Genomic DNA, 13,539 nt, shown 5'->3' on the forward strand with positions numbered 1-13,539 from the left:
AATGCGGGCATCCTCTTGTTCCTCCCGTCAGCCATGGCTCAGTGGGTAGCACCCTTGCCTCTGTATGAGAAGGTTGTGGGTTCAAGTCCCACTCCATGAAACTTGAGCTCAAAATGGAGGCTCACACTCCAGTGCAGTGTTGAGGGAGTGCTGTTCTGTCGGAGGTGCTGTCTTTTGGATGAGACGTTAAACTGAGGCCCCATCTATCCTCTCAATCAGACGTAAAAGACCCCATGGCACTATTTGAAGAAGAGCAGGGTACTTCACTCCGGTGTCTTGGCCAATATTTATTCCTCAACCAACATCACTAAAAACAGATGATGTGGTCATTATCACATTGCTGTTTGTTGGAGCTTGCTGTGCGCAAATTGGCTGCTGCATTTCCTTACACTACAACATTTCCTTACACTACAACAGTGACTACACTTCAAAAGTACTTCATTGGCTGGAAAATGCTTTGGGACATCCTGAGGTTGTGGAAGGCGCTATAGAAATGTGAGTCTTTCCTTCTTTCCTGGCAGAAGTAAACTGGCTGTTGGATAGTCAATAGGCAGCAATTGTGGAAAAGTCCTCAACATGGGTTGTCTTGGTGAATAGCTCTGAGGAAAACTCAGATGAATATCTGATGAATTTAATATAATTTGATGAATTCAACAGACTATCTTCAGAATTTTGTAGGAGAAAATGTGAGTATTTTGACAGGTACAAAAGAATTACCGATTCAAATGTAACTCACTGGGGGTAATTTTGACTCTATGTGATAGTGTTAAACCGGCACTAGTGAATCAGCAGCCTGTTTTATATCTCACCCAATTTTCATTTCCATTATAGTCAATGGAAAGAAGATGGGGAGGGATGTAAAACAGGCTGCTGATTCACTAGCGCCCGTGTTACACTATCGCACAAAGTCTAAATTAACCCCCGTTTTCCCAGGACAATTAACTTGGGATATTTTTTTCTGCTTTCTCTTCTAAAGCAGTGTTCTATGTCAAGTGAATCATAGTTATGTCCTTACTAAAAGTACAATATGCCTGTGATTATTGTATTGCAGGAGTACCAGGGAAGAGGAATGAGCTCTATTATGAGTGCTGTGAAGAGCCCTATCCGGATGTGACCTATACAGTGATGATGCGCAGGCGTACACTGTATTATGGACTAAACCTGCTGATTCCGTGTGTCTTAATATCTGGACTGGCACTTCTTGTGTTCCTGTTGCCAGCTGACTCTGGAGAGAAAATTTCATTAGGTGGGTCTCCATTAATAAATAGCCTTTTTGTTGGTGTTTGAGGCACTTGGATGGAATGTAGAAATTGTGTTGTTGAAGAAGATAAAGTAAAGCCTGTAACTGGGAGGAACTTAAACAGAAACACTAATAAATAACAGTAATGTCATTCCACTGTATTGCGTGGTACACTTTTTATTTTTATAGATTAGTGCATTTTTGTTTTGAATTTTTGCACCTATCGAAGTGATTGTAATCAGTGCTGGGGGAACAGAACATTTTTCCATTTCTCATGCGGTGTCCAAATCAAACACTATCAGGTCAATTATAGACCAAATGAAGAGAAGAAGCTCAGTATGTTCTGCCCAAACAATCGACCGTAATAACATCTTTCCACGACCGTCACTCACTCGCTAATTTGTCCATTTCTCACACCAGCCATCTCGATTGAAATAACCAGGTTGTGCAGGCATATAAGCAATGGGGCTTACAACCAATGTTCCCTGTAATTTTTTTCGGGACTTCCCATTCAAAATACCGCACATGCGCGGATTTTCTATTGAAAAGTCGGCTAGTCGGCTACGCGGGACCCCTGGAGCGCTGCACGGGACCCCTGGAGTGCTGCGCGGGACCCCTGGAGTGCTGCGCGGGACCCCTGGAGTGCTGCGCGGGACCCCTGGAGCGCTGCGCGGGACCCCTGGAGCGCTGCGCGGGACCCCTGGAGCGCTGCACGGGACCCCTGGAGCGCTGCACAGGACCCCTAGAGCACTGTGCAGCTGCGCAGCTTACAGGGAACATTGCTTACTGTCATAGCACCACCTGGTGACTACTGATGTATATAGTAATAAAGCACATGGGCAGTACAGTTCTTACCGGAAGCCATGTTGTGCAGTTGTATATATATGCTGTGTCCCAAGACATTACAGAATTGGTGATGAGGATGGGATTGCCGATTCCCTAGCTGAAATTTTTGTTGGAGGATATTCCTGCCAACCGATGGGGGGACTGTTAGATTTTCTTCATTTTACAGAAAAACTTAAAAATGCGAAGTAATTTCGAGCAAACGTAGCTGAACTGTCGACGTTGCCAGAGTCCAGATGGCCACGCCTAGGGAAATAATAGGGCACTTGGGTGACTTCGATCGCGACCGAGAGACCTTCGTAGCATATGTGGAGTGGCTAGAATAGTATCATCGATGATGTAAACCGTAACCAGGCGGTTTTAGAAAGGAAACGGATTTTTTTTGACTGAAGCAGGCCCTGAGGTGTATGAAACCCTGAAAAATGTGCTTGTTCCCACCAAGCTGAAGGATACGCCACTGAAGGAGATTCAGCACTACAGTCCTGAGCCCCTGGAAATTGCTGCAATTATCATTTTGGAACACACAAACAATTAAATGATGAGGGTATCAGTGGCTACATTGTAGCTTTAAAAAAGCTATCCATTCACTGTCATTTCGGAAACTTTCAGGACCGAGCTTTGTGTGACCGCTTTGTGGGTTGAAAAATGAACGTATCAGAAGTAAATTGTTGACAACCCCTAACTTGACTTTTGACTTAGCTTGTCAGACAACTATGTCGATGGATATGGCCGACCGATACTCCCGAGAGTTTCGCGCCATTTCCAGTCGTCAGACAACCGAGCTGAATCGGCTGCAGGCTAAACGTAAAAGGCAGTTGGGCCCCAAGGTCTCAGCAATTGGCCAAGGTAACAGTGCATTGAAGTCGTGCTATCGGTGCCTGGGACAACACATCGCTCAAAGTTGTCCATTTGTGAAGTCGGTGTTTCAACTGCAAGAAAACTGGGCATCTTGCGAAGGCGTGCCAACAGAAGAGTAAACCGACTGGCAATACTAGAAGTAGAAATCACCAGACACTACATACCATTGAAGAGAAGCAGCAGGACGCGGAGTTTCTGGAGATTCACGTCATCAGGAGCACAATGTATCTAACAGCGATTCGCGAGGTATCGTCATCCAAGTCGATGTCGCAAGAACCAGGATACCCATGGAAATCGACACTGGTGCATCCGTGAGCATAGTACTGGAATCACTGTGTCACGACAAGTTGCGTGATTATCGACTAGAGAAATCGAAGGTAGAGCAGCGAGGTGACTCAGGAGAGCAAATCCCTGTAATAGGAAGCGTCACTATACCAGTGAAATACAAGGATCAGTGTCAGAGCTTGCCTCACATAGTAGTGGCAGGAGTCAAGACTGCCTTGATAGGTAGAAATTGGTTGGGATCGCTGAAGCTGTATTGGAATGAGATTTTTCATGTGGAAGCGAAATTTGCATCGAAAGATGATGTCATCAAGCAGTATCCGAAGGTGTTCAGTGAAACAGGCAGTCCGATCCAAGACTTCAAGGCGAGTGTCAGAGTGCAAAAGGACGCAAGACCAGTTTATTGCAAACCACGTCCTGTACCATACGCACTCAAGGAGAAAGTTGAGCAAGAACTCAAAAGACTAGAAATTGAGAACCTCTAAGGTAGATCTGAGTAATTGGGCTACACCCATTGTTGTTGTACCTAAGTCAGATGGTAAGGTAAAGTTGTGTGGTGATTATAAGGTAACCGTAAACTAGGTTCTAGAGTGTAATCTACCCAATACGTTGCCAAATGTGGAAGATTTGTTCACAATGCTGACAGGTGGCCAGATCTTTTCGAAGTTACATCTAACAAACACCTACCTACAACTTGAGTTAGATGAGGAGTCCAAGTCATGCTTGACTATAAATACTCACTGAGATCTATATCAGTTCAATAGACTACCATTTGGAGAGTCTTCTGCCCCCAACATATTCCAGGGGGTGATGAACCAAATTTTGCAAGGGATTGAAGGGGTAGAGTGTTATTTGGATGACACACTCATTTCAGCACCAAACAGGCAAATCCATGATGAGGTGCTGAATGAAGTGCTGAAACAACTAGAGAAGCACGGAGTACAAGTGACAGCTCACAAGTGTGAGTTGTTTCAAACTCAGTGGGGTACTTAGGGCACAGAGTAGACAAAGATGGTTTGCATCCAACCAAGGGAAAGCTGGATGCAATCAAAAATGCACCCACTCCCAAGAATGTCTCTGAACTTCGATCATTTTTGGGTCTTTTGAATTATTATGGAAAGTTCCTCCCAAACTTGGCTACATTGTTACATCCACTGAATGAGCTATTGAGAAAACAGGTCCCTTGGAAGTGGTCAAAATAATGCGACACAGCATTCAAAGAGTGTAAAAGCCAGTTAGTAGAGAGTACCATGTTAGTCCACTATGATGTACCTAAGGAGATCAAGCTAGCGTGTGATGCCTCTCCATACGGAGTTGGGGCAGTGATCTCTCATGTACTAGATAGCGGGGAGGAGAAAGCAATTGCTTTTGCTTCACCCACTCTCAGTGCCAGTGAGCGGAATTATGCGCAGATCGAAAGGGAAGCTTTGTCATTGATTTTGGGATCAAGATGTTTCACAAATTCTTGTTTGGTCGTAAATTTACCATAGTTACTGACCATAAGCCCCTGACAGCAATCCTCCATCCAAAGTCCCCAGTTCCAACCTTAGCTGCAGCCCGAATGTAGAGATGGGCTTTGATTTTGTCAGTGTGTATGTATGACATTGAGTACAGATGATCAGCTGATCACAGTAATGCTGATACTATGTCCCGCTTGCCATCCCCATCACAAGTTACACCCAATGGGGAAGAAGTGTTCTATTTCTCATACATTGATTAGCTGCCAGTCACAGCTGAAGAGATTAGTTGGGCAACCAAACGTGACACAATTATGCCAAAGGTGTATGATTACATAGCAAATGGATGGCCAAACCAGGTGTCAGAGGAAGATATCCATCCATACTTCGTTCATAGGAATGAATTGTCAGTGGATAAAGATTGTATCATGTGGGGAGCAAGAGTGGTTATCCCAAACAGGTTTCAGGTCTAAATTGTTAGGAGATCTTCATGACCAGCACCTGGGAATGTGCTTGACCAAGAGCTTTGCACGCAGTTACTTATGGTGGTTTAGATAAAGAGATAGAGCACATAGTCAGTCAGTGTACAACATGTCAATCGGTGAGCAAGAAACCACCATCAGTACCATTACAGCCATGGAAATGGCCTCCCAGTGTGTGGCAAAGGTTACATGTAGATTTTGCTGAGCTAGAAGGACAGCAATTGTTCATAGTGATAGATAGTCACTCGAAGTGGGTAGAGGTGTTTCTGACGTGGATAATAACAACAAGCAAAATACTAGACAATTTACGAAGATTGTTTTCTTCATATGGCCTCCCAGAAGGAATTGTGTCTGATAATGGGCCACAATTTTATTCAGAAGTGTTCACACAGTTCATGAGCAGAAACAGTGTGAAACATACCAGTTCCACCATACCACCCTGCTTCAAATGGTGCAGCAGAGCGCATAGTACAAATTGTCAAATGTGCCTGTTATAAATCTCATCATCAAGAAACTACTTATGAAATAATGCTGGATGGCCAGCTGGTGGCACCGTCCAAGGAGTATAAATACTCGGGTGTGGGCCCCAGCTTTCCAGGGACATTTTGTAAGACAAGGAACTAGTGAAATACAACTAGACTTCCATGTTCTGAAACAAGTTGATTAAAGCCTTGCTTTATGCTCAAACCAAGTGCGTAGTGAGTTTTATTACGTCAATGCCCTCATCAATCAAATGTTGGATCCAAATCCAAAGAAACGTCAGTTGTCGTTGGACCACAAACTGGCAAATTTTCTGATTACGTATCAGAATACTTCTCATACCACTACTGGTAGAAAACCAGCAGAGTTGTTTGTCAAACGACAGCCACGAACCAGTTTTGTGTTGTTAAAGCCAAACTTGGCACAGCCTGTAGAAGAGAAACAATCAAGGCAGAAAGAGAGTCAGATAATCTTGTTACAAGTAGAGTACTAATAGCAAATCCTACATCAGATGTACCAGAAACAAGTCCAAGAGAAATTCAGCATTTAAGTCTGAGTTTGAGTCATCAGACACACAGTCTGAAAGTATAGAGTCCAAATGCAGGTCAAGGTCAGCCCTTGGAGATAAATTCTCCTCAGGTTTAGCCTAGAATGAGTCAGAGTCCTACAACAAGATCTGAAAGTTCTGTTCAAGAAAGAAGGTATCCTCTTCAAAACTGAAAACCAGTGGTTAAGTTTAATTTGTAAAGATGGAAAATAAGTTCATATCTTTTGTTTGTGTTACAGAATTCTATAACAGAATTTGGAAACATAAAATGGGTTCCATTTGAGAAATGTATACCAAGAGTTGTGTATACCATGCAAGTAATGTACAATGATTATTTGCTATGATTAACTTCTTCAATAAGGAGGGAGAAGTGTAATAGAGCCACCTGATGACTACTGATGTATATAATAATAAAGCCATGTGCAGTACAGTTCTTACCGGAAGCCATGTTGTGTGGTTGTATATATATGCTGTGTCCCAAGATATCTCACTTGCAACCCCCAGTAATGCAGCTGAAACTGCCCAAACTTTACTTAGCACTCTTACAATCAGTGCACAGCGAAGAATTTGATATTGTATTGATATTCATTTTCTTTCTTTTTCTTTATTGTCAGTCCCAGGAGCAAAATAATATTGTGCTGTTCAGTTTCCGTACTCATTGAATATTTTAAAATTAATTTATCATGACTAGTTCATCTCCAATGGCATTGTATATAGACAAAAATATAAATGGTGTCCCTTTTTCTTGACTCCTCTACCTCTCTGGCTTTCCATTTGTCTGCCATTCTTCTGTCCTATCTGTATGATTCTCTTTCCTTGTCATCTCTGTGCTTCTCTCTATGGGCGGTGAAATTCGACTTGGGCGATAGCACAAAATGGGCGATAGCGAATCAGAAGCCCATTTTACACTCGGCCCAAAAAAGTTAATGGAAAAGAAAATTGGGCAGAGTGTAAAATGGGCTGATGATTCGCTATTGCTCGTTTTGTGCTATCGCCCAAGATCACTTTCAGTCCCCATTGTCTCCAATCCTTTTTTCATTCTTTCAATAAGTCTGTCCTTCCATCTGTCTCTTCTCCCTTCTGTGTGTTTCCCATTCTGTTTATAAGCATCTTTCATATGTTCCTTTACCAAATGTTTTATCTTTTATATTCAAAATCATGAGGGGTCTGGACAGAGTAGATAGGGAGAAACAGTTCCCATTGGCAGAAGGGTCGAGAACCAGAGGACACAGATTCAAGGTGATTGGCAAAAGAACCAAAGGCGACATGAGGAAAAACTTTCTTACACAGCGAGTGGTTATGATCTGGAATGCACTGCCTGAAAGGGTGGTGGAGGCAGATTCAATCATGGCTTTCAAAATGGAATTGGATAAGTACGTGAAGGAAGCATTTTACGGGGAAAGGGCGGGGGAGTGGGACTAGCTGAAGTGCTCTTGCAGAGAGCCGGCATGGGCTCAATGGGCTGAAAGGCCTCCTTCTGTGCTGTAACCATTCTATGATTCTATGATTCTGTTCTTAAAGGCTAGCAATATGAAAGCCAACACATACCTGATTGGAGGTGGTCATCGCCCCAGCAAGAAGAGGCCACCCAGGAAAGACTGGGCTTGTGACTGAAGCTGGGGGGAGGGGGGGGCATGGTGTCCAGAGTGGTAGGAGGCTAGGGCCTGGAGGAAAAACACGGAAAGGTCCAGGGTGAGACTGGATGGGAGCAGGACAGGGTGCACAGTGTAAAACTGGAACAAGAGGAAGCACATGGGGCCTAAGGGCTGAAACTGGAGTGGGAAGGGAGGGGAACAAGGCCTGCAACCAAGGTTAGAAGGGAGGTGAGAGAAAACATTTGTGATGCTGGTCCATTTGCATTTGGAGGCCAGGGAAGCATTGCTGGAAGCTGAATAGGGGGCACATTGAGGTGCCACTGTAGACTGGAAGCCTAAGTTTTAAAAATAGAACACTGGCTCAGTCTGTGCCAGGCTGGCAGATTGGCTGATTCCTCGAGGTCTGATCCTGCTGTTTCTCTACTTCAACTTTCAGAATTAGCAAGAGCAACACTTGCAAATGAGTTGGTGTAACTGTCCACTCACTTAAGATTCATGCTCCCAGTCTACAGTGGCAGCTGCTGTGCCCTTGACTTGTGACCAGGGATGCACCGTATCAGGAACAGACAACTGTATGGCTGCTCCAACATCTGGCTTCACTGGTGCAATACCCTAGGCAACAGATGTGTCTGAGGGCAAAGCAATGTGTGTCTATAAGGTAAGATGAACTCTTCCTTAAAGTTGACTGCCTCCAAAATTATCTAGCCCAAGTATCGGGTCTTAACAACATAAGAATATAAGGAATAGGAGCAGGAGTAGGCCATTTGGCCCCTCAAGCCTGCTCCACCATTCAATAAGATCATGGCTGATCTTCTACCTCAGCTCCACCTCCCCGCATTATTCCCATATCCCTTGAGTCCCCTAAAGTCCAAAACCTATCGATCTCTGTCTTGAATGTACTCAACGACTGAGCATTCACAGCTCTCTGGGGTAGAGAATTCCAAAGATTCACCACCCTCTGAGTGAAGACATTTCTCATCTCAGTCCTAAATGGCTGACCCCTTATTCTGAGACTGTGACCCCCTAGTTCTAGACTCCCCAGTCAGGGGAAACTTCCTCCCTGCATCTACCCTGTCAGGCCACTTAAGAATTTTATGAGTTTCAATGAGATCAACTCTCATTCTTCTAAACTCTCGGGAATATAGGCCTATTCTAGTCAATCTCTCCTCACAGGACAATCCTCCCATCCCAGGAATCAGTCTGGTGAACCTTTGTTGCACTCCCTCTAAGGCAAGTATATCCTTCCTTACAAAACTGTACACAGTACTCCAGGTATAGTCTCACCAGGGCCCTATATAATTGTAGTAAGACTTCTTTACTCATAGCCTTTATTACAAAGGGATTGGAGTATAACATGCCCCATGTAGAAGACCCCATGTCAGATTTAGCAGCAGTCAGGTGCTCCATCACTTTAATTATAGAATACATGTTGGCCATAATGTTATATCTGGCTGTGACGTTCCACCACCCTCAGTTTGAACGTGGGCCAGATGATTTCTATACCTACCTCATTGGCCTCTTCTACTTGCTCTATGCTCTGTAACTGCTCCTATATCCTGGTGACGTACTTAGTTGTGGAGGTGGAGGTGGCTCTGTCTGCCCTGGTGCTTGCTATAGTAGTGGTGGCTGTGTCAGTGTCTTCACGTGTGGGAGTGATGCAGTTTTGCTCTGGAGTCTGGTAGCTTAGTATGTTCTGTGGACGTAACACAAAGTTAAATAATGTTTGGTTACAGTACAGGCAGAATCCTGTGAGAGTCCGAAGTATCACTCATGCATACCCACTGCACAACATTTACTGCTATCTTTAAAGAATAACAACTTTTATTACAGGTTACACTTCTAAACTGGTATCTGGGGAAGCATAATATAAGAAAGACACCATTGTCACTAGTTGATAGATCCATTTCAACTTCTAACACCTTCTCCAAACTTTACAAGTCAAATAATTCCACAAATCTTCTTTGAGTAGTGTTAACACTTTGATCCCCTCTGGTCCATTACCCATACATTTTGCAGGTCTGTACAACTACTTACAATTCTATAGCGGTCCTCACATATGTCTCAAAGTACTTTACGGGACAGTGGACAATGAGTTGACACCACATAAGAAGGAGAAGAAAGGCATTAGAGAATAATAAAAGCATTGGCAAGAGCAGGGTCTTTAGGAGGCTTTTGAAGGCAGGGAGGGAAGTGCCAAAGTGCTGAGAGAGGGAGTTCCAAATGGGGCATAGTGAACAAAGGAGCAGCACTGGCAAAATCCAACCTCGAGGTGATAGATGTGTAGAATTGGAAACCAAATTTTGATTGGTTTTCTTTTTGATATCATGGAATATCCTTCAGACTATCACCACCTGAAATGGGCATGGTATTGACCCCAGGCTTGCTTAGAGTGGGGAAGGTGACAGAGATAACTGTCGAAGGAGGCCTTAAGGTGACCTCATTGAAATTTTACAAATTATGAAGAGAATTAACAAAATTGATTCAGGCAAAATATTCCGTAGATACGATGAAGAGCATGCAAGCCAAAAATTAGTGAGTTAGGAGTAAGAAGGAAGTTCAGAAGGATCTTAATTCACTCAAAGGGCAGCAGAGGTGTAGAATAAGTTACAGGAGATGGCCACTGAAGCAACAGTATAAATGAGCTCGAGAAACGTCAGATGCATTTCTGGACCAAGGGAGGATTGAGAAATATTCTGAGAATTCAGGAGATGGAGTTGATCTATGAAAAATTGATATGCTTGTCGGACCTAGTGATCTTTACATGTTAAAAAAAACTTAAATTTTGGTGGACAAAATGGCTTTTTTTTTATTCTATATTTTGTTTTGTTCTTCAACCAGCACTGTAAATGATGCCCGCAGATCTAAAGCTGCCCTTACTGTGTAACTTAATATAATGTAGCACTTTTGGCAAACCCTTCTACAACATCTCCATTGATAGCAATTTGTGCTGTTTTATGTTGTCAAGCAACTTTATGTGGCAACAACAGAACCATTTTAACAGTATTAAGAGATGTTATTACATGTCAGAGGATGAACGTAATAGCCTGTAACTTATAGTCCACTAAAGGCAGATGTGCTACGCTATGGTGAATGGTATTTCAGTTTCTCTTCATACTTTAGTTTTACTAGATGCTAACCAGAAATAAAGAACTAATTGAGCATTGAGCATGTCTCAGATGGGACTTTAATGAGAGATGCGTTGCACTGTTTATTCTTCAATTAATGTAACCGTTAATTCATTTTTGTGACAAGTTTAATTGGCAATTAATGTGCAAATCCAGCAAGTTCTTAAAAATAACAGAAGCCGAGATACTGTTTGCGCGAAGCAGACAGCAGAGCAGCGTAAATCAACCAACAAGTTCTGGAGATTCACAACTATCAATCCCCCGAACTTGCTGGCCGTTTTGCACATTCATAATGGCGTGCGTTGTTAATGCGCCATTATTTTTTTTCAGCACGATCCGGCCCCTTGAAGAAATCATCATATAGATAATTTGGAAAAACTAAGGAAAACCATGTGATGAATGAATTTGGACAAGCATTTTACCAGGGCCATTCCTCATTCCTAATTTCTCTGTTACTCTGCCCTATAAAGTCAGCATGTTCCTTTAGCTGTTTACATGTGCACTAGTGGGTATGTCACTCATTATTCTTGTCCAAGTGCTAGGCAGGTTATCTAAAGATTGATGCATCATTGTTATCACACATGCTCAGCACTGCGGTGTTTCTAAGACAATGGTCACGATGAATTTGCCAACTGTATCCAATGAGTAGTAATGTTTAACTTGCATGAAAACCTTACATGAAAAAATAGGGCCTGATTCATAAAAGCTAATTTTGCAGGTAAACAGATCACGTCTTATTAGAAAGAGAAGCTTCTCCTATTTTTTTCTGAACTGTTACCGCATTAAAAATAAATTACAGCACGTCTTCAGAAGTAATATTTCACATGTTCAGGCACTCGACTCCAGATGAGATTTTAATGAATATACCAGTTTCTCTGGGGGAATGCACTGATTGCAGACACTTCATCTTACAATCACCTTGTCATGCTGTGTGTTATCAATAAAAATTGCCCTGCGTCTGGTGTATCTATAAGGTCAAAACACACAATTACAGAGGAGTAGTGTCCCGACACATCCCTTGGCTTGAACATGTTGCAAGAGGCACCAGATAGTTGACGGAGTATTAAGTGTTGTGCTCAACTGTAGCCCATTTCAAATGTGAGGTAGTCGAGTGACGTACTGGAAGGTGACCGATGTCGTTGGGACCGTATCCTAGCAATGGAGCCGACACCTTCAAGGAGGAGAGCACCATTAGAGAAGAACAATTAGAGGAGAATTAAATTTTATTCAAAACAAAAGAATATCACAGCCGCATGTAGGATTATCTAGGGAACCGCATGCCTGGAAGCGACTAGTCACATATTTATTTCAGAAGCGGTCCTGCAATATTATCTCAGGGTTCCATTGTTGTACTATCCACTCTATTTATTATATATGGAATCCGCAGAACCAGTACAACAGAGAAACCATGCAGGTGCAAGCTTGTAAGTGCACCTTTGTTTTAAAGTTGTGTTTTATTACCTTGAGTCTGGTTGCTCTACTTCCCCAGTTACTGGGGAATATAGCTATAGGTCAGAGAGGATAAAATTGCATCACCGGCCTGTACATCCAGGCCTAGCTACTTTCTCATTTGCCACATAAAAAATGGCACCCTCTTTAACTTTGTGGTCCAAAAATCAAAGGACACTTGTCCAGTTTAGATTGTGGGAGATCAGTGCCCATGCACCAGTCCCCATTTACACAGACAAAGCCCCCTTACTTATCCCAGCAACCAAATCATAGACCATTTCCACTGCTGCCTAATGAGGCACTAGCAAAGCTCACCTCTCAGAACTTTCACCAGCAGCGATGCCTCTTACCTTATGGCCTTGCCATTTAAACCAGAGCTGGCTGCGACAGGAGCAGAGCCCCACCTTGTTTCAAGCTGTAAGATCCATATTATATTTTTACATATGAATTTGATTTAGACCAACATGATGGGAGTTCAAAATGAATCATCTGCTTTCTGAAATGGATTATTCGGCCTTTGTGCGATGAGAGGTGGGGCGGGGTGGGCGTGGAAGTAAGTTAAGCAATACACAAATACTGATGAGGGATATATATTTCTTTGGAGGGTGTCTATCCAGCTGCTCTCCTGGAGACATGTGATTGCATCAGGAATTCTCCCCTGGGCTTGAAATGCTGGATGCAGGCAAAGATTCCAGATGCAGAACGGTAACAGAGAGTTGTTCTCGGGATCAAACCAGGCAAGTCAGCTAACAAAGCCAAGCCCATCAGAGTTTTTAAAATATTTTTTGAATTCATTTTTATGGGATGTGGGCGTCGCTGGCAAGGCCAGCATTTATTGCCCATCCCTAATTGTCCTTGAGAAGGTGGTGGTGAGCCACCTTCTTGAACCGTTGCAGTCTGTGTGGTGAATGTACTCCCACAGTGCTGTTAGGGAGGGAGTTCCAGGATTTTGTCCCAGCGACGGTGAAGGATCGACGATATACTTCTAATTCAGGATGGTGTGTGACGTGGAGGGGAACTTGGAGCTGGTGGTGTTCCCATGTGTCTGCTGCCCTTGTCCTTCTGGGTGCCCTTGCCGAAGAAGCATTGGTGAGTTGCTGCAGTGCATCTTGTAGATGCTACACACTGCAGCCACGGTGCACCGGTGGTGGAGGGAGTGAATGTTTAATTAAGAGTCAGAA

General features: G+C 43.3%; 1 protein-coding gene across 2 annotated transcripts in view; it reads left to right on the forward strand.

The window, feature by feature from the left end:
* The window catches only part of chrna8 (cholinergic receptor, nicotinic, alpha 8), an 814,590-nt gene that overhangs the window by 650,254 nt on the left and 150,797 nt on the right, over nt 1-13,539 (forward strand). For both annotated transcript variants that reach the window (XM_085993584.1, XM_085993591.1), the window contains one exon: nt 1,052-1,246. In XM_085993584.1, coding sequence (XP_085849710.1) covers nt 1,052-1,246 — 195 coding nt within the window. The remainder of the gene's footprint in view (nt 1-1,051; nt 1,247-13,539) is intronic.

The sequence above is a fragment of the Somniosus microcephalus genome, chromosome 1, assembly GCF_052327205.1.
Source record: "Somniosus microcephalus isolate GS21.2 chromosome 1, FLI_Smic_1.0, whole genome shotgun sequence".
NCBI lineage: Eukaryota > Metazoa > Chordata > Chondrichthyes > Squaliformes > Somniosidae > Somniosus > Somniosus microcephalus.